This window comes from Lonchura striata, chromosome 4 (assembly GCF_046129695.1).
Source record: "Lonchura striata isolate bLonStr1 chromosome 4, bLonStr1.mat, whole genome shotgun sequence".
Lineage (NCBI taxonomy): Eukaryota > Metazoa > Chordata > Aves > Passeriformes > Estrildidae > Lonchura > Lonchura striata.
This window is the reverse complement of record NC_134606.1, coordinates 10877262-10903680: the sequence shown is the minus strand read 5'-3', so window position 1 is coordinate 10903680 and position 26419 is coordinate 10877262. Positions and strand designations below refer to the sequence as shown.

Here is a 26419-nt window from a genome sequence, read left to right as displayed (position 1 = left end):
AAAAAGCAGCTATGTCTCCTCCATAGAAATGCTGCATAGATTGGACTATTGAACAATCTACACTGAAATTCACTTGGGGCAGGCAAATGGATTATCTTTTAGTAAGATAGGAGGAGATGAAAATTATCAGAACCAAATATAAGTTCTTTTTCCAGCACTTTTTGCTATATCTGTAAGATTCAGAAGCCAAGTTTCTGTTTTAATAATTTTTAATGTTCCTTTTTCATCAGAGGTGTAGTTCTGCCTTTGTACAAAAGAAAATCTACTTTGTGGAGTAAAATCATGCAAGTAAGAAATGACCTTTTGGGTAGAGGAGTGGAGGGACATGGGTAGATGGCAATGGCCAGGCTCTTAGTTTACAGTAGGCTCAAGAGTGTTCTTATGTGAAAACACTTCCAAAAATCACAAAAAAAACCCTATTTAATTTAGAAGTATATGTCCTGTGACTTGTATAATATCTTTGTTTTCACAACTGCAACACTTCTGACATCAAAGACCAGATGCAAGCATCCCAGGGCAGTATAAAGTTGCTCTTTAGCTTTCCAAGAAGTATCCAACACATTCCACCAAGTAGAAGTTAATATCAAGTTTCTGAACTTAATTCTAGTACTTTAAGAAGTTGAAACATATTCGAACTGTATTTATAGCAACTCTTACCCTTTCACTCAAATTTAACAGCAAACTATTATTTTAAATTAAACGGATGAGTAATTCAGTGTAATTCAATGTCTGCTGATAGGCTTTGCCTTTTCCTAAAAGTCACAGAAATGGATATTAATGTCTTTATCATTCAAGGAAATTTATAGTTTTTTAATATCAAAATAATAGTGATAATAGTTCACATATCAAAAATGTATGCTAATTTATTGTTCTTGTCAACTATAAAATTATAATCGAAATAATAACATGCTGTCAAAGCTTTGACACCTTCTTTTTGTAATTGTGACTAAAACCAGAAAAAGCAGAACTACAGGTAAGTCTGGTCCCAGAAGATCTAGGGGACTTAAATTTAGAATGTTTCCTAAACATAGTCAGCCTGCACTGCAGTGAGTTTACTATCAAGTTTCTATTTAAAAACAAACATCATATAGTCCATATTAAGAAAATAAATAAAACACCAGCCCAAATGTTTCTGTCAAACACCCAACCAAAATCCTACAAAACAAAAGTGTTTGGGGATTTCAATTTCTAGTTTGAGTATATGCTAGTAATAGGCATTAAAGATAATGTTTTCTGTGCTTACTTCCTTTCTTTGTGAAGTGGGAAAACTCTGTTTTATGTGTCCTTATTTATTTGCATGACTTTATTAATGTAACATTCATAGAGGCACTTGAGGGAAGATGCAAAAGACTTGGAAATGCCCTGCTATATTACAGGGTTTATTCTAAAAGCAAAGCTTCATAGGATAATGTCTTGGGATACATGAAAATTGCCTCAGAAATTTTCTAGTAAAAAGGCAAGATCTATTTCTCTTTTATTCTTAGAAATATGAAGCCTTGTCTTCACTGATACTTGCCCAGGGAGCCTTGAGAAAATGGAAATGGTTGTCTTATCATAAAAATATATCATTCCCCAAAGGACAGGAAGAAATATGGGCTAAAGGCAAAAAGCAGATTAGTATTAATGCAAAACATATCTTATTTGTGGCGTTTTCCTGAAACTTCAAATCACTTGATTATACAGCACCCCCTCGTAAGTATTGCATACACAAATAACAGATAGAGTTATTTTTCTCCTTGTATTAACTGGTACAAGGCACAATAGTTTATACCACTAAAGCATCAGTGGGAGCCATTTTTAATATAGGTACAAGGGAAGAGAAAATTAGGTCTGACCCTTGCTCTCTCCCAAATGAGAATTCTGTTTCCTGAGAACCTTTCTTTCCACCAATTCCCCAGCTTGAAATTTCACATCAAAATGATGCAATAAAAATTCAACTTCCCCCTCCAGTCCAGGAGGAAAGAAATATTCTGCAGAAAGGGTAGAAAATAGTTATTCTGTTTTAGAAATTGTCTGATGCATCAAATGCTTTGAAAGCATGGTGTATTTTTTTGGGGTTTTTTTTCAGTGTGATTTTTATGACTTAGTAAATGTACATAATAATTCCTTTCATTTATCATAATAGAGTGTTCTCCAAGTGAAAAATGCATGAATGTCAGTTCAAGGACCCTTCCCAATCAGGCAGAGAATTTTCCAACTGGTAAGGCATTTTTTGTCCTGTCCTATCTTTATATTATAATGATTTTCTCACAGCTTACTTTTTCTTTTTGAGACAACTCAACTATGTCAACATTTGCAGTTATCACTCCTGTAAGTTTTATAATGTATTTCATGGCAGCTGTGAAGTGACCAACTTATACACAAGATTTGTTGAGAATTTCTCACAAAAAGGTGGAGCAACTGCTATAAAAAGCAGAAATAATTTATGTACTATAATAAACTGGTTAAAAAAAGAGAGAAGCAAATAAGAAGTTCGTAGCTTATTTTACATATGCCTTTCGATCCTTCAAATGTCTTATCTTTTGAAGTTTGTGGCCTTTCCAAGTATCTATTTTTTATTGTTTTAATGCTGTATTTTCAGTAAAGTGTCAATTGAGTGCAGTTCTTCAGTAAGTGGGTTCAGCAGGCTTCACCTCTGGAGGGCTCATGGCAGGCAGTGTGTATTGAGAGTCTTGGCACATTTCCCTTCTTGTGCCATCAAAAGCAGCACTGAGCTGTTCCCTGCTCTCTGGCTTGACCTGACAAATCACCAGTGGCAGGCAGCCTTCCCCAGGCATATGGTTATTTCTAGTCAAATTATTTGTGCTTTGTATACCTGCTTGTCTTGCTGTGCACAGAATTTAGGTTCTTTGTAACTGGAGGTATGAGTCTGGGCTCACAGAAGTAGACAGGAGGTTATGATGGGGTTTTACATGACATTTCATCTCTATAAGGCATTATTATAGGAGTTTTTTGGCAGAAGTAGCTGAATTTCTGTTGTTTTAAGTCAATTTAATAATTATTTCATTAACATTAACTTTCTATAAAAGTTAGATTGTGTGTCTGCCATTATATATTTACCTCAGAACAAGTTTGAATAAAATGTACTTATACATTGTACTTATACATTTTTAAGTCAGTCTTCTCTTGTGCCAGTATGTTGTATGTTTTCAGGTAAAATGAAAAGGTCAGTAATTCTACTCTGGGAGAGATCTGAACAACATTCAGAAACTCTATTTTGTGTTCTTCCTGCTAACAACTGATTATATGACCACAGCTTAAAGGGAGAGGCCTTGTAATTCAGTAACACAGGTTTATATTTCTGAGCCACCCTTCTTGACCTTAAAGTAATGAGTAATTTCTGCAAGTCATGATAAAACTCCTGGAGATATGCATAGGAAGCCCTCTGAAAACAGACCAAGATACAGAATATTAGGCCAGAATGTGAAAACCATTTATTTTGTCAGATTAAAATGTGAAACTCAGAGGAGGTGGAATATTTTAGTATGCACAACAGTACCATATTGCTGGAAGTGTGTCCTATTTACATACTTTGCAATTGGAATTCCTCCTGACTGGGTATTATTGGCTTATATGTGCCCATCTGGGTGTCTGAAAATGTATGATTTACTGTTATTGAGAAAAATTAACAAATTAATGTGGAATAAAAGCAGCTTTATCAAACGTACTCTTTATATGAGAGAAGCTGGCTGGAGCTGTACCCTTAGCTGTTGTAAAAGCTTCTCATAAACAGATGCCAAGAGCTTGCCAATAGGTATCTAGCTGCTTTCAGATGTGCTGGGAAAATCATCTAAGTGAGCTTTTAGTTGGACCATTTAACTTGGTTAACCAACCAAGCTTAATTGAGAATCAGCTTTTACAACATTTGATTTATAAAAGCTTTCTGAAGCAGTGGGGTGACATGTCAGATAGCCATGAATTTAAGATTAGTATGAAGGGCTGTAACATGCTGAACTATTCTTCAGGGTTTTTTTTTTGTTGTTGTATGTGTGGAATATTTGGAAATCTGGACATGTTTGCAATGCCCAGAAATGTCTAAATTGACAAATTATCAATCTACTTGCTTTTTAATTCTTATTTTTCTTCTCCATCCATAAGTATCAGTTGTCTCTCAAAACTGTTTCATGCTAGGTTCCTATGTCTACAGGATAACAAAAATTGTAAAAGAAACATGCAGTAGATCAGTGTTCTGTGTGCCTGTCTCTGAAGCTGAAAAAATATATCTTAATGTATAATCTATGATTTTGAGGCATGTTCTGGTTATCCAAAGCTGATTCACAAACCTTGTAGTACTGAAAATGGATGTCTTCCTCCAGATATCTCCTTGAAGTTAACAATGGTAAAAAGAAAGAGTGGATGTCCTGATCCCAGGCTCCAAAGACAGCTCAGAGGGCAGCTCCGTCTCCTGGAAAATGACAACAAGGAGGTGATGACTGTCTTCAGTGTAAGTCAATTGCTTGGAAATTGTTTTATTTATTCAGATAATATCCCCTGTGCTACTGAAATAGTCTGCAAGATATTTAGGTCCTATTTCCATCTATATGCTGGGTGCTTGAATTTGAGTAACCAGTAACCCCTAAAAACATTTAGGCGCTTTAGAAATATTGAATTATAAAAAAAGACTGGAGAACGAAATTGATATAAAATAAATAAACCCACCTTAATAGGTAATTGAATGAGTTTATTTTAAAAATTTTCTGCATTCATTTACATCAAGGAAAATAATGGGGCTTTGATTTATTTTAATTTGTCCTTGTATTGACCTATCACTTCAGCTTCTAGACACCTGGAGTCATTTTGCATGCTCATTTCCTGGGAAGCTCACTGCTAAGCCAAAGAGGAAGTCTGAAAGAGAACAGGCTAAGCATTGAACTTCCTAGGGCTAAGAGGCCATAACTTTAAATAGCATACAATTGTTGGCCAAATTTTATTACTCAATTTTTATTTTTTTTTTTTTTGTATATCAGAAACCTGTCCTCTACAAGTGATGTTTACTTTGCAGAAACGTTAGTCTCCTCCTTGGTCTTGAAAAAAAAAAAAAAAAAGACACCATCCAACCTCTGGTGTGTCTTTTGGGATTTTTTTGGTCTGTGCCATGGATTCCAGCCTTCTTCACTAGCAAGCCAAATGACTGGAAGCTTAGTTATGGTTTTGACTAATACAGACACATGTTTCTACACCATTTTCCATTCATGTGTTGTGACCACCCCACAACAAGGCTGCTGACTCTGTGCCTCTGCAAAGTCTGTACTTCTGCTTCTCTGCTCTGGACTGTGTTTAGAGGGAGAGGGAGGAAGGAAAATGGGATTGGGAGGAAAAGAAAAAGAGTAAACAAATGGACTAGATTTGTGGCCTTATTAGAAACAGACTGGAAAAGGCTTTGAAGGAGACAAGACAGATAATGTTAAGTTTCGATAGAATGTTGTTTTGATATTCAGCAGTGCATGAAGCCCCTGAGGCTGACATACTTTAGCATGTGTTGGCAATTTATTAATAGATTTCAGGCTCTCATTAATATGTAATCTGGTATAGAAAGGTGCATGCAGACGATCAAAGCAGTGATGAGACATGCCTGCTGAAGAAGTCTAGGTTGGACTTTTATATTTTAATGTGTTCAGATTGTGTGAATTTAAAATATGGATGTTAAACAGAATTAATTCAGGGATTATTAAAATTGTGCTGTAGCAGTCATAAAATGAATCAGCTCCATCTCTACTCATATTATAGAAAAGGTGTGAGGGACAATTTCCTCCCTGCTACCTTGAATTAGAATAAATTTCTTAACCAGTCCTTCATTTTTTTCAAGCTGCACTTCCATTTTAATGTGACAGGAGTAAGGGTACAGTAGCATCATACCTGTTAGATTTAAGTTTGATTTATTTTCTGAGATAGTGATTCAGATAGTTGTCTTATAAATTACACAGCTCTTTGTATTTTCCTGAAAGGCAATAATCAGCATCACTGGGGAGCCCTGTTTTTAAGCTACAAAATGGAGTGCAACCAGACTCTATAATACCCCTCTCTGTCTGGAATCCATCAAAAAGTGCTCTCCTTTCACTTATTTGAAGGTTTATGTAGTTGTTCCTTTTAGAATTTCTGGAATAACTTAAAATCCATCATTACCATTTACAGTGGTTATTTCTTATCTTTGTTAGAAGTGTAATTTAATGCTATTCTAGCAATGTGAACAAGTACAAATGAGGATAAAAAAAATCTTACTGCATTAAAAAAAAAAAAAAAACCAAAACAAAAAAACCCCAAAACACTTCAGTATATTTGTTCTAACCAAAGAAGAGTGAACTTGGAAATAATTATTCAATATCTCTTCTGGATAATGACTATACCAGGAAGTTGGTTCAAAGTTGTATCAAAGAAGCTGCATTTTTGTGTGTGTACAGAGCTCTGAGGGTAATCTACTACATCAGGAAGTTTTAAAACGGAAGCATTTACACCAGTCAAGTGAGAAATTCCAAGTTATGAAAACCCCTAAACTAGCTCCTTTCAACTATTTAATATTCATTCCCACATGTCTTGCAAAGGCAGTTCCCAAGCTGTAAACCACTCTGTGCAGAAGATATTCTTGGAAAGAACTACTATGTACTTCCCTATAGATATACATTTGACTATGGTTATGCATATGACTATACATAGACATTTCTGAACTAGACAAACCTCACTCAGTGTGGTCTTTATTTCCTCTGTAAATTAAGCTCACTGAGACTTGGCAGTACAGCTGCTAAGAAAGAGTCAGATTAAAATTTGGTTAAAGAACAGATATCTCATACAGATAAAATTTTGGGTTCTTATTTTTTTAAATCCTTCTTAATGAATAGTATTTTAGCCTAAGTGTTACCTAGTGAGAAATCCTGCTTAAATCTGGTGTAATTGTAATTAAAGTATTTGTTTTGATTTTTAGGAGCTTTCTGCCAGACTCCTGTCTATTCACAGTGATCAAGATTTAATAGTGGTAACATTTAAAACTTTTGAAGAAATATGGAAGTTTCTAACCTACCACTCACTGGGTAAAGTTGTTTTACCATACAATAGTTCAGTGTCAATTTGTATTCAATTGCACATAATTTCTGGGAACTTGTTGAATTTTGTGATTTATACACTGTGCATTAAGTAATAATGGAGTAGTCTCTAACTCTCTGAAAGTTTGTATTTTTGCGTAATACTGTAAAATGGCAAAGAAAACAAATTGGATTTTCTTTTTCCTAGGTTTTATAAATCATTGCATGGAGAATTTATTTCTAGACCAGTCTTTTTGGCTATACTCCCAAGAGGAGGAAGATACAGGCATTGAAGTCTGTATAAATGAAAAATCATTACATTTGATGTACAGAAGTCTGCTAGTACAGGAAGGTAAGAAAGACTGTACATGCTAAGGCTAGGTTCAGGGAAGCATCTTTATTTAAAATCCCCAAATCAGACATTATGACCTATTTAAATACTTAATGAGTTGAAGTTTAAATTTACTCACTCCAAATACACATTGTAAAGAGAAGAAAGGAGCAAACACAGATTAGGTTCAGTGAGATTATGAAGGGATTGATGAAGGGATTGAAGAAATTCATGTGCAGCTGGTGCATAAATGGATACCAAAGGATTAGGGAGTGATGTACATTCCAACTTGCTTAATATTATTGCAGTTTCTGGAGATGTGCAGGAGGTGGTTTATAAACAGTTACAAGGCTCACATGCTTCTCCTACACAGCATCACCTGCTGGTACTGCCAGAGACAGGATATCAGGATAGGTGGATGATTTGTTTCTGCAACAGAAATATGCAGAATTGCAGCAGAGGTCTCTGTGCATCATTGAGACATGATCTCTGTTTTTGGGTTTTTTTTTTCCCTGCTGAAGGACACACTAGACAGAAATGTATGAATATCTGACAATCAGCAAGAAAATTCTTGACAAAGATCAGATTTTTCAATTTCTAAATGAATATTACTGATGTTCTTGAAGTCAGTTTCATGGCTTATATGACACTAAAATGTTACATAAAATGACACCTGCTCAACTGCTTTTGTTTTAGGATCTTTTTTTGTTTTATATCCTGATAATACAATACAAAAGATGATGGTTATAGACAATGAAACAGCTTATTTTGAGACTGGGGCTTTTACTGAAGAAGTAACAGGTGGATCTGTGGATAGTGACATGCCCATGAAGTCTAATGCTTCCCTGGAGCCATTGGAGCCTTTCCATCAGTAGGTACCTGACTCTACCTGCCTATTCCATATATTCCATACATCTGATTCATATACACACCTCAGCTTAGAGATGCCTCTACCTGGGGCAGGGAAGAACAGCGTGACTTTCTTGGTTTGTTTTCCTGAAGTAGCAGTACTTTTACTACTAATATAAATGTGTCTGAAGCGTATGGGCAGAGCTGAAATTGAAAGCTAATTGTGGGAGGGACACATCAGCTTTCCTATGTATTTTGAATATGACTGTTACTGTCATGACATTTGCTGAAGTGTTCTATACACTAATTTCAATTTCTTTTTCTGCTTTCAGGTGGTTTCTTAAAGGGTATTCTAATCCCGTTGATTTTTCATATAAAAATGAATCTAAATTGATCAGAAAAGTTGGTAAGAAACTTCATTCAAACATCAACGTTAGAATAACCCCAAACTTTATGCTTTTGCTAGAAGTCTCTAAAAAGTTCAATAACAATTAGAGTAGGGGAACAGCTTTCAAAATTAGTTTGCAGTAAAATTAGTGAGACTATAAATTTGTCTAAGATTAAACTCGAAAGAGTCAAACTCCAAAGTCTTTTCTTTCTCCTTTTTCCTCCTAAATAGTATAGAAGGTAGAACACAGTGACCGAGTTGAGGATGCCTCAGAAAATGCACCAATGTAACTGTAAATCTTTGATATGTGTGGTACTTTTTCTCATACTGACAGAGAAATAAAGGTTACACAGATGGTTTGAGGTTAGAGAGTAAATATGGCTTATTTTCTTTCATGATTTCAGTTTTAATACTGTACTGACTGGTATATACCCATATCTATCCCATAGGGATCATTTTAATTGGTTCAAAATTGGTTCAAGTGCTTTACTCCAGCCCGAGTTAAGATCCCTTTGTAAGAGGGAAACTAAGGACTTAAAACACTTCCTTTTGCTGCTCCAGTATGAAATCTGGTAGAATTGAGATAATATCTTAGGCTTTTCTTTATAATGGCTGGGAAATGAAGATTTTTATGCTATTTATAGATCTAATCATCAAACCAAACCAATGAGGTTGGGATGCTTTAAATCTTGTCACAGCAGATATTCAACTCACGGGTTCCAGGAATGTCTTTTGTTAAATATATTCTGCTGACTTGCTGTTCTATTAAGTGTATTTCTATTGTTAAATTACTTTGTCTGCAAATATTATTTATCTCCTTATTACATAGCAATGGGATCCTGTCTAGCTGTGATGAATTATGAGAGTATTGTGTCAGAAGAACTGAGTTTCCAGGAAGGGGACAAAATTGAGATCCTTGGCTACTTCATTGAATGCATGGAATGGTTTCTTGGAAGACATGTGTTTACTGGCCAAATAGGTTTTGTAAAGACAGGACATGTTCAACTGGACTTATCTAGAAATATGTGAGTGATACATATTTATATTTCATAAGCAAAAAGAACATAGTCTCCTAGTCTCAGCTTTGAAATGCTGAACATTAAATTCAGGGTGTGATTTTGATTTTTTTTTTTTTTTTTTTGTGTGGGTTTTGTGGTTTTTTTTCCTTTGGTGATTTTTTTTGTTTGCTTGGTTTTGGGTTTTTTTGTTGTTTTAATGTGAATTGTCATATCAGTCAAAACTACAAAGCAGTTGGAATATGAAGTCTCCTAAATACTGCAAGATATTATTATTCTGTAGCTGAGTTTCTTCCTGGGAAAAGAGGTTGCTGGACTTATTACATTGGTTCACTTTGTATTCTTTGGCTCACACAATCCAAGCAGCTTTGCCCTTGCAGAAGTTTCTCTTGCTGGTCTCTCAAGCAAGCATCCCTGTTCTGTTTTTTATTTTTAGTACCCTCAGTTATATGGCTTAACTTGCTTCTAATGGGACCTTTGCAAACAGCTGCTAATAATGCACACTGGTGTTTAAAAAGGGTATATTTCATCATGCATTGGCACCATGTAAATAGGCTGCTCTTATTAATATGCCTGAACTGTTTGCATGCTGAAACAAGGAACTCTTAAATGCTGCTTGCAGGTCCATTTCATATGTAACTTAAAGCTTATATTAGAAAATCAGTACCATAAAGTCCTTCAAGACTCATGCTTCTAATAAATACTCTCATTAAATGCTATCCAATGACACTGACATAAAGTTTACTCTGATACAGCAGAAACTGTTAGTTGTAAGCATAGTTACTATCAGTTTATGTGCATATTTTATAAATTGACTGAAACAAATTTTGAACAGAGCACAACCCATAATGTAAAGATTGTATTGACTTCTCTAACAAGTTCACATGTGACTGATGCAGTGAGCTCCTTCAGCCAAATCTGCTTTCAGGCACCTTCAAAGTTACTCCTTTCCTTGCTAGACCACAAGATCTGGATTTTCTTGAGGCAGAAGAGCTATCTTTTTTTTCAAAAGAAAAGAATTTGGAAGAAGTAGTACATTTGTTGAAAAAAACCTCCATCACAGATGTTTGCTCTGTGTACAGAATAGGTAAGTATGAGTTTTACTCCTTTTTATTGCACAAGATGTATGTGTAGTTCCTATACCCCGTTACAAAATTAATTTTTCAATGATACCCCAGCATTTACACCTATTTTGAAATATCTTGGTAATCAATTGGATCTTTGATATGGCATGTAAAAATCCTTTATATCAATTTTGCTATATTTCTGCTGTTTCAAGGCGTTTTCCAGCAGAGGATTTGTAAATATTTTGTCTTTTTTTCTTTTTCCTGAGTGAATTTAAACAGGCTTTTAAAAACTCTTATTATGCTGCACAGATCTCCAGGCTTTTACATGTCTGAATTGCAAATTATAATTTCACATGGCTGCATTATAAAAACCAGTATGTACACCAAAACACTGCTGGCTTTTCATCCTTGGAAAGGTAGCACAGCATAATAATTATTGACAGCTAATGCAAACACACACCACTTCATGCTTGATTCAATTTTCAAAGGTACAGAAAAGTAGCAAAATTGAGTCATAGTAACATAATCTCTGATACAGCTCTTATTTCTCTGTGCTGTGCATAAGCAATTGGGGTAACTGGGGTTTCACCTCCATAGACTTATTGTCAGGCAGGGTGATGTAATGATGCTTTCTGAAGATCAACCTAGAAAGAACATAGACTAGATGGAGCTAAGGAATAAATCGGGTATTTATTAGGAGACCTCACAGATCTACCTTGGGCAGCACAAGAATCCAGCCAGGACTACACCCAAGATGAACCCAAAATGGTCACAAAATGGATGACCAGACATGGGGTCTCACACTTTTATAAGTTTTGGTCCATTAGCACATTGGAGCTAATTGCCCAATTACAACTCCAGCCCATGAAGTCCTATCCTTCTTGTTCTTCTCTCTTCAGTCCACGTTGTTTATGCTCTTGGGCCTGAGACCTGGATCTGTCCTTGGTCCTCAGCTAGAGAAATAATTTGTATCCCTACTCCGTGAAGAGAGCTTACTATCGTCTAACAAGAATCCCAGACCCAGACACTAAAGCAGTACAGAATCTGAAAAATATAAAAGCCTGAGGCATCAGTAATAGTCTTGCTGAACTGAGGAGAGGCAGTGGTTTCTTATTCCACCACAGGCTGCTAGTGGTGCACGTGCTTGTGCAACATCTAAGGAAGTTTTCTCTCCATTAGAGCCATCCTGAGAGACAGTCCTGTAGGCTCCAGGTTGAAAGGAGCCACTGTAGGTTGGAGGCAGGCATGTTGGTTTAATTCTGCAAATCAGAGTGTGAGTGTGAACAATAACTAGGGTGTGTCAGACCTGCCCTGGCAATGTGCAAAATGCCTCCACATCTCACCTGCTGTGCCCTAATGAGAAGCTTGGGAACAAAAGCTCAAACCTTTAAGGTACTAAACCATGTCATAGGCTTAATGGACATACTGCTATTTTTGCTGTTGCACATTTTTCACTCTATCTCCTCCCTGATCTTTTTAAGTACCACCTTCTTTTGCATCTTCCCAAGCTCATAGTACCATCTTCACCACTTTTCTCTTAAACAGCTCTATTGATTGATTCTCTTCACTCAATTTATCCAGAGCAAGCACTTTTAATATTCACTTGATATTATGTTATGTGATCTGACTAAATGGATTTTCAATTCTTCCATCTACATCAATCTAGTGAGAAGTATTTACTTATGAGCACTTCCCTGATTAAATATTTAGAGTATTAAGTTACAACTACTGTAAACATCTGTGCCTTTCGTCCACCAAAGTCAGAAAAGCATTTATAAAAAGGACTTCCAGAAGTAAACAGTCAGTGAGACGTCATTCTCAAAGACTAGTAGATTTCCACCAGCTTAAACAGAGCTTAAATAGGTCTGTGAGCCTCTGCTTTTGTATATATCCTTCAAGCCCTCAGTACTCTATTGCATAAAATATATGAAAGATAGTGAAAATATTCCTGAAATTAGTATGACAACTGAAATGCCTTGAGAAATATCTGCTACACAAAATAGTAATTCTTAAATGCTCTATAGATGTGCTATGTTTAAATGTAAAGCTAGATCTATAGCTATAATGTCTATAGAATTAAGCTCAATTTTTTTAAAAGAAGAGGTATTTTTTTCATCCACCTGCTATTGAACTGACTTCAAAAGTTTGACATTTATCTACACAAACAACCCTAAATAATTTCCCTTCCCACCTCTCTCCCCATTACCCTGGGAGTAATACTAAAGATATGAAGGGTTCCTTGCTACCTCTTTTTAGGAGTGGGTTGTGGAGAATGGTCATATCTCTGCTGCCCACTTGTATTTTAATGCAGCAGAAACGCCTCCCTCCTGCAAGACAGGTTGGCTTTAATTCTGACTGTGATGTGCTCCCCAGCTTACTGAGCAGAGGTAGCTACTTGATGATAGCCTTGCAGAAGCAGTGAATTGTGTCAGCAGAAGGGTAAGTCCCTGTTAGCTATGGGTCAGACTTAGAATATTTCTTTTCTTCTAAATTTCCAGGGTGTATCAAATTCTTATGACTTACAGAATTATAAACAGAGCCTTATTTTAGGAGATTTGAAACTGATAAATGACCAAGATACTATGATTTTTTTCTAATATGATTTTTTTTCTTTCTTACAGATGTATTAGAAGAACCTGAATTTCAGAAAGCTCATGAATGTGGTAATAGTTCATACACATACAGTTTTTACATAAAATGAATGAGACTTCTGATATTTTTGGTGTCTTTGTCAGCTATTCTCCTTCTAATGTCTCTTCACATGCTAATTTTCTTTGCTCATTGTTTGCTTTCTGAGATTATGCTTTAACCCCTTCTTGATAGGTTTTCTGTATGACATTGTGGGTTTTCACTGATATCAAGTGTCTTTCTTGGGAGTTCCTATCCAGCTAAAAATTCTATGACTTCCCTTTCACTGATGTTACACACATTCACCACTTCCCAGCCCCTCCACATTGATTATCAAGGTAAAATACTGCTTATGGGGCACCTGACAACTGCTGAGTTTGAATTCCAGCAGATTTTTTTTTTGTCTGCTAGAAAACTTTGTCCCAGAAATAGATTTCCCAAAGGAGATATTTTGTCGAGAATGCAGAATTATTTCCCTTTGGCATTTGTTGCTAAGCTGTCACTATCATTACTCATACTGTACAACATTTTCCTAAACAACAATTTTTACATTTATGATTCTGCTGCAGTTTCAGAAATGAGATTCTAAGGGAATTGAACTCTAAATCTGTAATTTCAACAAGCTCCTGTTGATCTGCAGCTGTAAACTTAAGGACTGACTATGACTGTATACTTCATCCCAAATCCCTGCCCTATTAAATGGGCTAGAAAACAGTGGGAGGATTAAGACTTGATGGCATATCTGCCTTTATTATATTTGTAAGGTATTCAACAATGTTGTCACTAGGAGAATTTAGATCAATGGCCACATCAGTTGCCACAAATTGGTAATTTTGTGAAAGATAATCTGTGCCAGCAGAGAATCGGGGTTGATATTGACTGATAGAACAAATTCTGTTACACAATACACAGGCCTGGCTGGCTAAGACAGGAGAACAGAAACTTTGCAGGCAGCCCCAAGTACCATGTGAGACTGAACCAGCTCAAAGAGCACAGTCCTACCCCTGCCCTGGCTGACCTGCCTGAGCAGGCTGTCAGGACATAGACATACCCTTACTCCACTTGAATGCTTAAATTCCCATTTCCCTCATACTATAAGTTCTATAAGTTCAACTATGCCCTGAACCCTGGCCCTTTATCCACTTCAGACCTTGGATCTTCCTAGATTCCCTTCTGCTTACCAGCTAGTCTGAACTGTATTTTTTGGCAGGTCTCTTGTTCATGTACACATGGAGAGAACAGAGAATATACACTGACTGTACTTCCTGAGTATACACAGACAAAAGGCAGTTTTAAGTGAATTAATGCTGGACTTCAGTTGGATTAGTGTTGGATCAGGCCCAGGGCCTGGCTAGACAAGTGTACTGATCACTAACCTGCTTACATGTGGCAAATTCTGTTTTTTCTCACTCCTCCAGTCTCCCACACTTCTTCATCCTCCTTGCTATCTTTTTACACCTTTGGTTTGTCTCCTAGACATTCTGTTAAGAAATCATGGTATGTTTACATAATGTTTTCTCAACAGCATTTTCACTGACAAATGTTTTAGTTGGCCTATCAAAGGCCTTTGTGTGCATGCATACAGGAAGTTGTGATCTGTATTTTATTTTTTTATTTCAGAAATTGCATGCTCACCTTCTAGTCCAGGATCCACTAGCAAGAATGGCAAGATAGAAGAATTGCTGAAGAACTTCAAGAATTTGGAGGCCAGTCAAGCTGAAGAGCCAACTCCTGAAGGGAAGGAATCTGCTGTCTCTTCAAAGACTGAAATATTTCCTCTACCTGAAGGGCCTTGTTTCCACATATGTCAAGAAGATATTCAAGCATCTGACATCTTTGAGCCATTGTTACTCTTCTTAAATAGGAAAGAGTATGAGAGCAGCTTCAAATGTCTGTATAATTTCTCTAATTCATTTACAAATAGCATGTTTTATGGATTTTCTGAAGAAGAAGAACTGGTTAATTTTTTAAGATTAGCAAGGGAAGCAGCAAAGAAAGCAGGTCTGTCCTGGGCACTAGCAAGGCTGTGTTTTCTCTTAGGCAGGCTCAGTGTCAAAAAACTGAAGTTTTCCCAAGCTCGTGTGTATTTTGAGGAAGCATTGAGAGCAGTAGCTGGAGGGTTTAATGATTTGTACTTTGTAATTGCTCTTTATACAAATCTAACAGTCATCTACTTGACCCAGAAAAACCAAGAAAAGTGTACTCATATTTTTGACAAGGCTGCATCTCTTCTCATGGGAATTCCCAACTACATTTGCAGTGCTGACCTGGAGTCAGATATACTGAAGTATGCTCTGAAGAGGACAATTTTGAGCCAGAATAGACACGCAGAGGCAAGGGCATGCTTTCTGCTGGCAAAACATTACAATGTACGCAAACAACACCAAGAGGCACTGCCATTCTTGGAAAGGTTTCAGCTGTTGCTCAATGACCTGGGTTTACAAAAAAATTTATCCAACAACTGTTACTTCAAACTGGCAGAGTCCTACCACGAAAAGTGTTTGCCACATATTGTGTTAAGTTGCATAAAGGTGACCTCTCCCCAGAGCTCCAGTACCTTAATGGATTCCCTGAAAAGGATTGATTTAGTTATCAAAAATGCTCCCAAACTATATGGCCTGAGAAAACTCAGACAAATATTCCCATCCCAAATTGCACCTTACCTCATACAGGCACTTTCTTCTGTCTTTACTGATGAGGAGGAAGGACTGTGCAGCACTATCTATCTCAGCTTAGCAAAGCTGTACAGCCACCACAAACAGTATGGAAAAGCCATTGCTTACATGATGAAAGCACTGGACTCTGCTTCTGCTAAGCCAGAGGAAACTATCAACTATTTGGTTTTACTTGCTTGGCTTCACATTCTTTACAAGCAATATGAAGTGGCTTTAGGTATTTTAAATGCTGTTGTAGGCTCTGCATGGAGCAGTCCTCAGCAACTTGGCATCGCTCATAACATGCTTGCCATTGCTTTGAAAAGGACAAACAACACAAAAGAAGCTGCTGAGAGCTACTACAAGGCACTGTGTCTTTCAGAAGAGACTGAGATAATCCACAACCAAGCCATAGCCCTGGCTAATTTTGGGGCACTCTGCCTGCATGTAGCAGCCAGCAAGCTGGCAGAACATTATTTTATCAGAGCAGTCAAGCTATTCTCCAAGCTTCCAATTATGGACTGTGGTCAAGATTTTATCCAAGTCCTCCTTCAGCTGGGATGTTATTATGTTGGTGGAACTGAAAGGGAGAAAGGAAGGTTTTACTATGAATGGGCTTTCTTAGTTGCAATGGAGATAAGTCATCTGGAGAGTAAGTATGTCATTTATAAGTCACCAAATGTACCCTGTTTGGGAGTGTTAATTAGACAAATATGTCACATCTGTACTTAGAAGATGCATGTATTACTTTGTAATTCTTCCAAGCATGATTGGGGCAGCTAATATAGCTAAGGTGACTCTGTTACTGCTTTATTTTGGAAATTAAATATGAAGCAAGCCATAGCCTTTGTTAATTTAGGGAGTGAATGAAGTGGTAGTGGGATATTCTTGTTATGATTTATATATTTTCACTGTCTGAGCTGTAATTTGTGAAACGGTGAAAATGAATAATTTTGAAATGAATTAACTTTAATTTTAAAACAGCAATTCATGTTTTTATTTCCAATCTGTTCTGCTAGGTCAACTACAAGCAATTAAACTGCTGTGTCAGTTCTACAGTACAGTTGCTCCCAATGAGACTCAGTGTGTCATCTACAATGAATATCAACTATCTTTAGCCAGAAAGATGTCCAACAAGGTTCTGGAGGGACAAATTTTGGAAACCATTAGTCAGCTCTATTTGTCTTTAGGAACACAAAGGTAAGACATGCTGAATAATGACTTTTCTTTCATTCTGATTTTAACGTTTCCATCCTGCAAAGGATCTCAATTTTTGTGCAAAAGCTGAATACGGCTGATTTTTTTTTCTCTCTGCTTTGGTAATATACTTTATCTGAATTGAAGAGTCCAGTCCTAATGCATAATTTTCTTATTTCTTTTTAAGTAACTGTAATCTCTCAAGGGAGACAAGATGTTCTGCAGGGATTAGCACTAATTCAAAAACCAATTTATTTTAAAATCTGTGTAAATACATTTTAAACCTATTATATGTTATGCAGCTCTTGATGATTGCTATATCAGGTGATTTGTTTTCAAAGATTTTTGCAAGACTTTTTTTTAAGGCACTAAAGGACATATTCCAAAGAGGTCAGGCATTAAATTGCTTCTATGTAAGTGTTTCTCTTAGAGGAAGAGCTTTTTTCAAAACTTACATAAGTACAAAGCCAAACTGGATAGTTTTCCTCTTCTGCAATTTCTATACTGCTCTTATTTTTCAAATACCAATTTTTTGCTCTATCCATTGAAATAACAAACTGCACAACTTAAGTTATAGTACTAAGTCCTGAGGAAACTTAGTTTTCTCTAAGAATGTTTAAAGTATTTTTTAAGGCTGCTTTGTCTGAATTTTTTTTTTTTATTGCTGTACTTCAAGGAATTACTTTAGATTCAGATATTTTCAAGCTTGCCTTAGTAAGGATGCAAAAAATATTCTCAGTCCTGGAAAGAGAACAGATGCCTATTTTAGCTTTAAGCACCTGTAGTCTGAGCATCTAACATGCTTAGCAGGTCACCCAATTAATTTTGCTTTGTTAGGCCTTTTAATTATATAGTTGGTGACCATCCTTTGCAGAGACTGAAGACAAAGGAATTGGTTAAGATTTCAAACTGCTTGGAATTTGCAGGAAGACTTTACTGGCTGGAGAAGCTGCTGCTTTGTGCTTGTAGTAGATGGAATTTGTAAATCCCAGCAGCCTGGCTCCCAGATGTTGACTGTATAACCTTAGCATGCCAGCAGATAATAGCACAAACTCAGTGTGGTATTAGACCACAGTATCAGTATTCTTTGTGTTGGCTGTCCTGAGTAACAAACTCAGCTCTTCCAACACCACAACTGTGCAGGGCATGTTCTATTTTAATATATTTGTGTCTTGTGCTCATAAGAAAATGCATTGGGTCAAGGTGATGGGAGTCTAGAGAAAGATGGAGAAAGATTTAAGACATCTAGGGTTTCTATGTCTGGTATAAAGCACCACAAGATCAATAAACCTGGTAATTTATGTTCTAGAAATGATCATGAGATGTCCCATTCCACTGCCCTACCACTCTGCTCCCAGTTTCTCCCTTTTTTTCCAAAAATTGCTAATTAGTCTCAACTGCACTTAAGTCTATTACTAACTATACTTAAGTACAGATTATTTAAAAAAAATAAATGTGATTTCTTTGGCATTTTTAGGAAAATCCATAAATTATAGAAGAGTTAAAGATGAGGAAAGACTTTTCTACTTCTCAAAAGTTTGAGGTAGAGCAAGGACACATATAAACCATCTTGAAATAATATAACAGGAAAAAGTTTATGCATAACATAATATAACAATTTATATATCATTATATAAAACATATTTGTATAATATATTAAAATATAATAAGTAACAATCTAACAGGGAATGTGGATGGAACAAAAGAGGAAAAAGAAGAGTTCTGTAGTTACTAGGGTAATATAGTGAGAAATTATAGTTGCCTTAAATAAGGGAAACAGAATGTCTTACAGCAACATTTCTTGCTACGAAGAAACCTATTTGCAATTCTGAAAAACCCTTCTGTGATTAGCACTTTTTCCTGTTTCAGGGCCTACAGGTCAGCTCTGGAATATACCAAAAGAAGCCTTGGAATATTTATAGATCTCCAGAAAAAAGAGAAGGAGGCATATGCTTGGCTCCGGGCAGGAAAGATATATTATGTTCTGAGGCAGAACGAGCTTGTGGATCTTTATATTCAGGTACATTGTCAACACTTACAGGCATGCACATGGTATCAGTGTTGTGCAGATGGCATGGTAAGAGTAATTAGATATAAAAATTCCATACGTTTTGTCAATTGATGTTCTGATCACTTAGTGCCAGCATTCATGTAATGCTCAGCAGGTGAAGGGAAAGGCTCAGCATTTTCCACTGCTAATCCATTTTAATCTGTTTCTTGATTTTGGAAGGATTTTGGGCAGTGACCTTTCTTAGTTGCTGTTAATTCTGTGTGTTCCTTCAACACCATTTACCAGCTCTACAGCACCACAGCAATTATATGACACAGGCATGCTACGTGCTGCTGGGTGACAGAGAACAATCACCTTAGCACTCTGGCTTGTGGGCCAAATTCCCAGGAAAACAGAGTTATCTTCTTTAAGAAGCACTTCCACAGCATCTGAATTTTTCCTTCTGTGACCATGCCTCATATGACATGGAGCCAGCTGGAGCTGCTGTTGTCTTTTCACATGTGGGAAGACAGTCACATGTCTTGCTCACCTCTATGCTCAAGTAGAAAGAAGGACTTGCATTAACTGAATGCAATTTGAGAACTAAAGAAGACAAAGCCAGAGCAGGATTTTTAACCTTGCCTAATGTAAAAGGCACATTTTAATTATTATTTTCTCTGTCAATAACTGAAGATCCTGGTATTCTTGCTTTGCATGCTCTGTCATTAAACCCTTTTTGCTAACAAGACATGTATTTATCCATGAGAACAGAACAGTAGATCTGCATTTAGTTACAGAATTCAGTTCACAGGCTTTTAAATCTGCAGTTAGTAATATCTAACTTGCAGTTTGAATTTATTTCCATGATATGTTTGATCTAATTCAAATTTACTATGTGGCAGCTATCAAATACACTGTTTTTAGAATGTCATGTGCTGACAAAGACAACAGGATACTATTGACAGAAAAAGGTAACCAGGTTTTTGTTTCTTCTTCAGCACCTGCCACTGGCTTGTTCAAAGATAGGGTACCAAAAAGGAGCGTGTTCAAATCAAATATAGCCCTTTTCATCATTATAATAGGAGAGAAAATAAAAAGATCTTTTTAAAATTGCTAATACTTATGATTTTTTCTAACCATTGAGTAAACGAGATTTAATTTCTTTCTTTCCTTCCCCACTCCTTTTTTACTTTTCAGGTTGCTCAGGATGCTGCTCTTTGCACAGGAGATCCAAATCTAGGAATGGAATTGTTTGAAGCTGCTGGAGACATATTTTTCAATGGTACTTGGGAAAAGGAGAAAGCAGTGACTTTCTACAGGGTTTGTGCAGTTTTTCTGCTGCATTGATAGTTATGTAACTACTACCATAGCTGGTATTCTACAAATGCTGAACCAAAAGCTGAACCTCTCAGAAAAATTTTATAACCTAGTGCAGCTGAGTACTTGTCATGCTGTTAGTAGATATCACTAGTTTCAAATCCACTTCTGGCTGCAAGAACTGTTCTAAGCAAAGAGCAAAATGAAACCAGAAATTACTTGATTTGACATAAATGAGAGCCTGTCAGTGCATATCTTGTGGTTCAGCCATACCCAAGCTGCTGTTGTGTGTTTCAGGAGAGGGCTCTCCCGCTTGCTCTTCAGACTGGCAACAAAACCACTGAACTCAGATTATGCAATAAATTGGTGGAATTGCTGATGAATCTGAAGGCTTATGAGGAAAGTCTGGAATATGCAAGAGTAGCTCTCGTCCTCAGTGTAAAATTGGGTAAGAACAATTTCCATTGTAGCTGAGTATGAGTGATACCTCTAAAAATACAAAAGAACTCTAAAGTTTTCTTCCCTTGTTCAGTCATCTCTTGTCAGGATTTCATAACACTACTATAATTGCTATTTTTCGCTTCTAATTCAAGAATGAGCAATTTATTGCTTACTCTTCAACTTAGGCTCAAATGGAAAACCTGTGGTAGAGCACAGAATCAAAGCTGGAATTTTATGTCCAAACTGAGTGTACTTCTAAGAGTCAAGATACAATACTCATGAATGAAATAGTCCTAAGAGGCTTTTGAGAGTACTTTCAGATTTGCCCAAAGCTCTGATTGTGAACCAACATAAGATGGAAAAATCAAAAATCATAGGTCTTGTTTCAAAATTACTATCCTTCAAGTTTGGTAGCTGTTCAACTGATTAAGAACCTTCTTAACCCTCTGTACAAGCACAGACAGGTCATTTTGATCAGTATGAAAATAATATTTTTGTTGTAAATTTTCATGTAAAATATATATTGGAATTGTCATGGGAGACTTTATTCCCATTTTCTTCCTTTCATAATAATCCATTTGTATTCTTTGTAAGTATGCACTCTGTGTATTATAATTTATATATCAGAGATTAATGTAATTATTTCTTAACATTCCAGACACTGTCAAATCCTATGGGAGGAAATTCAGAAATTCCATAGGATTTTTCTTGAATGGCAGGTTTTGACCATGTATCTCTTAAGCAAATGTAGGGTTGCTTTGTTTTTTGTTTTTTTTTTCAATAAAAGCCCATCAAATTCAATATAGATTTTTTTTTTTTAAGTAGCATAGATTTGAGTACTTTGTCTCTCTGTTTTTCTCCTGGCTCCTATGTTATCTCATTAGGAAATCAGCTAAATGAAAGAATAGCTTACCATCGCCTGGCAGCCATCCATCACCATTTGGGTCACTGTGAACTAGCTGAACATTTCTATTTAAAGGCCTTGTCCCTCTGTTCCTCTCCTCTGGAGTTTGAGGAAGAAACACTCTATTATGTCAAGGTGTACTTGATCTTAGGAGATATTATATTCTATGACCTTAAGGTAAGAAATTTTAACAACTTGTGTAGTAAATTTTACTATTGAGTAATATTTCATAAAATCAGATGTTGCCATTTTCTATTTTTGTGTGTTTGGAATGTAAAGTGAGAAAACCTCAAAAACTCAGAATCTATATTATTTTTATTAGATACTTACAAACTTGAGCTCTGCAGTCCTCTTGCACTGGTTGTACTATCTTTGAGCCTCTTATTTCAGGACCCCTTTGATGCAGCTGGTTATTACCACTTGGCACTCGCTGCTGCCATGGACCTGGGCAATAAAAAAGCTCAACTGAAGATTTACACCAGACTTGCTGTGATCTACCATAATTTCCTTGTGGATCGGGAAATGTCTCTCTTCTTCTACCAAAAGGCAAGAACCTTTGCAACAGAGCTGAATGTAAGGAGAATAAATTTAGCTCCTGATCAGTGTTACAAGAGTTCATAAGCATTTTTGGAAAATGTAGCCTAACTACTGCAGAAGTACCTATGGAAATACTGCACTGGCTTTGTAGGAGGATGCAGGTTGCATTCAATGACTCATTATCTGTGTGCTGTAAAGTGGAGCTCCTCATCCCAGACTAAATTACCAGTTTATATGATGGTGAATTACATTTAATTGTCTTTGAGATACACAGTCTTGTACTTGTTAAGGATCAGTCTGTGAACTAAAAACAAAACCCAACAGTCTCTTTTTTAAACTACAATTTTCTTTGCTATATCTTTGTCTTGATGGATATTGGAAAATGATTAATGCATAGATGCAATGAAAAATATTTAATAAAGTGTCACAGCAGAAAAACCGCTCAGTATGAATTGTGGCTTCCTTTCCCTGACTTAGCTTTATTACATTTTTTTGACATCAAGTAAATGCATCTGCACAAGCATGCTAGATGGGCTTGAGAATTGGTTTGGCCCAGTTCCCCAGACACCACTCTTCATTTTCTGTCAAATTCATCTACTGCAGCACTTATGGGAACTAGCTTTATCTTCTAATTCAAGAAAACTTACATACATATTGTACTAAGAACTAACGAGTTTGTAGAACTGAAGGTTCTCATAATGTGAGTACTAGTTTTGTGGGTTTCAGTGGTCATGTGAAGGCCCTCCTTCCCTATTTTCAAAGAGAATTTAAGTGCCCTTTTCAGAACTGTCAATATTGGCTGCAATGACTTATTACAACCTTTCCTACTGTGTTACATAGAAGTAAATATTTTTCAGAAAAATGTATTATTTCACTTTAATTACAAAAAAATCCAGATTGTTAATTTTGATACTTCTAAAACTTTGTGTCTCAACATTTTTGTACTGAAACTATGGTAGAAATAACAGATCATATTCAGATTAATTTTGAGTTTATGCCTTTTCATTCTCTCAAGAACTCTCTACAGAAACTGCTGATTTATATTTAAGGGATATCACAAAGAATGGAAGTATGGATGTTTTTGGAAGTTGCACATTCAGTCTCAGAAACCAGATGGGGCTGTTGGCTACATATTATGTTTGTTTCTATTGTCATGTCTGGGGAAAGTTAAAAAACATACAAATTTTTTTTCAGAACTCCATAGCTATGTAATCTCATTGCCTTGGTTTTTTGCCTAAGAATCTTTTTTTTCCCTTAAATCTGTCATTCAGAGTATGCTCTGAATTCTTCCTATATATACATTCAGGTATCTGATTTTTGTTGTCTTTTTGACCTTTATATATATAATACGCATATTACATATCTATGTCTGTATATATAGATCTAGATATAATTGAAATAGTATTCAGGGAAAGGAGAAGTGCATCTTTTTCCTTGGTCTTCCCATGGTCTATATACAGATAGTTACCACTATCTTGATAACTGTGACCTTTTAATCATCTTGAAGCTGTGTGGTGACTTAACTAGTCAAGGTAACTCATGGTCCTGCTCTTAGTTCAAGGTCCAGAAATTAAAGTGGCATTTGAGATTAAACACTTTGTATTTGCCATTTCTAGAAGGCTCTTTACACAATAAGAATTTTGTTTGCTTGTTTTCTCTTCTGACACTGTAAATTTGAAAGTTTTAGTGTATTGGTGTCTTAGGAATGACTTGATGAAAGATTCATGCTGGTGTCATACTGTCCCATTGAGCATGGGAAATTAATTATCCCGCATGCTTTTGACTTGAAAACTCAACAGAAGTCCTGTATGATCCCTTCAGAGCTGTAAAAATTGCAGATGCTGCTCTTTGTTCATTACTTGCTTTTCAGTGCTTGACATTCTATTTTCCATTTCATTTGGTTTTCAGACTAGCTAAATTTGTAACCTCTTGCTGATTCTGATTGCTGCAATCATAGGCTGTCTCTATATTCTGGGAAGGGAAGCTGCACTTTATCTGGAATTCAATTCTGCTGATAAGACCTATATTCTTTCTTGCACAGCTACTTCATCTTGTTGCCTTGATTCTACAGAATTCTTGCTTTCATAGCAATCTTGTTCTACATTATTAATTTACCCTTTAGTGTTAAGCTGTGCTTAAGAGTGGAATTTCTTGACCATTCCCTTGAAGCCAGTGAAGCAGTATATAAAAATGTATCTGGTATTTGGAAAGCCAGGATCTGAATTCTCCCCTTGCTCTGGTGACACGGGAATTCCGTTTTGCTAATGTATGTGGTTATAGTACATCACAGGCAGAGGATTTCAAAGAACTGCATTTCTATTATGTATATAAATGGCATGTTTAATTTTTAAAAGCTGCTTCAAAACCTGTTTGATCTTTAAATGCATCTTTTCCTCCAGGGAGCATAAAATCATTTCATGATTCTGAATCAACAAATACAATTAATGCACTTGAACATCAAATCTGTAATTTAAGAGTTCTGTGAGGAACTGAATTTGGATAGAAGGATTACACCGATAAGTCCTATTCATCCAGTCAGGAGTGGTAGGATTCATCTTCCCTGCAGGAGACACCTGTTAGGTGGCCCTAGTCTCATTAGCATCAGAGAATGGTCTGCAATGTGGAATTCCAGAGATGTGGGAGATGAATCTTACCTGATGAGCTTCCTGGCTCAAGTCTTTATTGAACAGAAATGTGATTATTATAAAACTATTTTCCCATAGCTGTTATGTAAATTATCAGTTTTGGCCAGATAACTGGTAGAACATTCTTCCAGCATAATGAAGCAAAAAGGCTGAACAGCATGGAGTCTAGATACCTCCTAGAGAGGGTACAGAATCATGTCTCTGCAAAGTCTGTTTGCTAGAAAAGGTAGTGAGGAATGGGATGTTTGAATAAAAAAGGCATAGGAAGTGCATGAAGATTCAGAGAGCTTCTACCCATAATGAGTTATGTAGTTGATTAGCAACAAATTTTGATATCCTCTTAAGGAGCCAAAAAGCTCTGCTGAGCTGTTAAAAACTCTGCAGGAACTATCACACTGTAGGTATTTCTGCTTGATTTTAAACAACAATGTTCTGCTTCCTGAACTGGCACAAACTGGTGCCTGTGAGCAGCTCCATGTGTAGAACCTTGTCAGATACAGAGCCAGAAGCTTGTGGTGCTTTCTCATCCAGAAATGACACATTCCCAAGTATCACCCCTTAATTTTTAAAATGGGATTGAAGAAAAAGAAATTGTAGTGATGACACCATGGTATGGGATACCTAATTACTGGATAGGATGTCCTCTTGTAGAAGCTCATGTTTCCAAAGAGGAAAATACATAGTATGTACTCAGGCAGTGAGGGGCCTGTCCTCTCCCTGTCTCTTGGTTCAATAAAAAGTCACTCCAAACTCTGCACGTTCTGTGTGTGTCTGTGCAAGGCAGGGCAGTCCTGGCCCCTCTCGTGGATAAGCAGTTCACTCTGGAGTAATAGATGTCAGAGCTACACGTCCCTGTGTTTGCAGCTTTGGCCTGCTTGGAGAAGTTGACCTCCCTTCACGTTTTTCCAGGACCCTGAAGCCCTCATTTGGTCTGAGCCCTCCGTGTTTAGCGGGAGGAGCCCCAGCCTTGGCCAGCCGACGCCTCCGGCCACGGGGTGGCAATGTCTCGCTTCGCATCGGTGCCTGCCCGCCCGCCAGCTAACAAAGGACTCCGACAACTTGGAAAAGTATCCCACTTTATCCAGTATCCTTTCCACCCACCTAAAAATTTCTTAAAACAAACCAAAAAACAGCCCTAACAACCCCATGACTCACTGAAATAAACCCTCTAGAAACGGATGAGTTAAAACTCCTTAAGAGCTTTTACCATGGCAAGCAAAACAGAGCTTTTACCAGTCAGCATCTATTTCAAGGGAAATATACTCTAAGAAAGCAAAAGAGCATTTGCAGAGAGCAAAAAGAATTGAAGATAATCATTCTAAGCTACTTTGAAATGCCTTTAACTGATTTATCTACAATCTAGAGAAAGTTGGCTGCTTGGAGGTGCTATGTGGATTTATTTTGTAACAGGCAAACCGCTGTGCAAGGGAAGGGTACTGTGG

The 26419-nt window shown here is 36.6% G+C and overlaps 1 protein-coding gene and 1 long non-coding RNA gene across 2 annotated transcripts in view; one reads left to right on the top strand and one right to left on the bottom strand.

The window, feature by feature from the left end:
• Window positions 1-22772, top strand: part of SH3TC1 (SH3 domain and tetratricopeptide repeats 1) — a 28533-nt gene extending 5761 nt beyond the window's left edge. Inside the window, exons 3-18 of the mRNA XM_077782733.1 lie at window positions 2126-2200; window positions 4317-4444; window positions 6917-7022; window positions 7222-7365; window positions 8041-8215; window positions 8526-8623; window positions 9405-9606; window positions 10557-10684; window positions 13286-13327; window positions 14913-16598; window positions 16966-17146; window positions 19013-19163; window positions 20331-20453; window positions 20748-20898; window positions 21776-21972; window positions 22186-22772. Of these exons, the coding sequence (XP_077638859.1) occupies window positions 2126-2200; window positions 4317-4444; window positions 6917-7022; window positions 7222-7365; window positions 8041-8215; window positions 8526-8623; window positions 9405-9606; window positions 10557-10684; window positions 13286-13327; window positions 14913-16598; window positions 16966-17146; window positions 19013-19163; window positions 20331-20453; window positions 20748-20898; window positions 21776-21972; window positions 22186-22416 (3818 nt within the window). The 3' untranslated portion in view covers window positions 22417-22772. The remainder of the gene's footprint in view (window positions 1-2125; window positions 2201-4316; window positions 4445-6916; window positions 7023-7221; window positions 7366-8040; window positions 8216-8525; window positions 8624-9404; window positions 9607-10556; window positions 10685-13285; window positions 13328-14912; window positions 16599-16965; window positions 17147-19012; window positions 19164-20330; window positions 20454-20747; window positions 20899-21775; window positions 21973-22185) is intronic.
• Window positions 4317-26419, bottom strand: part of LOC144246208 (uncharacterized) — a 48540-nt gene continuing 26437 nt past the window's right edge. Inside the window, exons 3-4 of the long non-coding RNA XR_013339869.1 lie at window positions 22126-22239; window positions 4317-4405 (exon numbers count right to left, since the gene is read on the bottom strand). This is a non-coding gene — a long non-coding RNA (uncharacterized LOC144246208). The remainder of the gene's footprint in view (window positions 4406-22125; window positions 22240-26419) is intronic.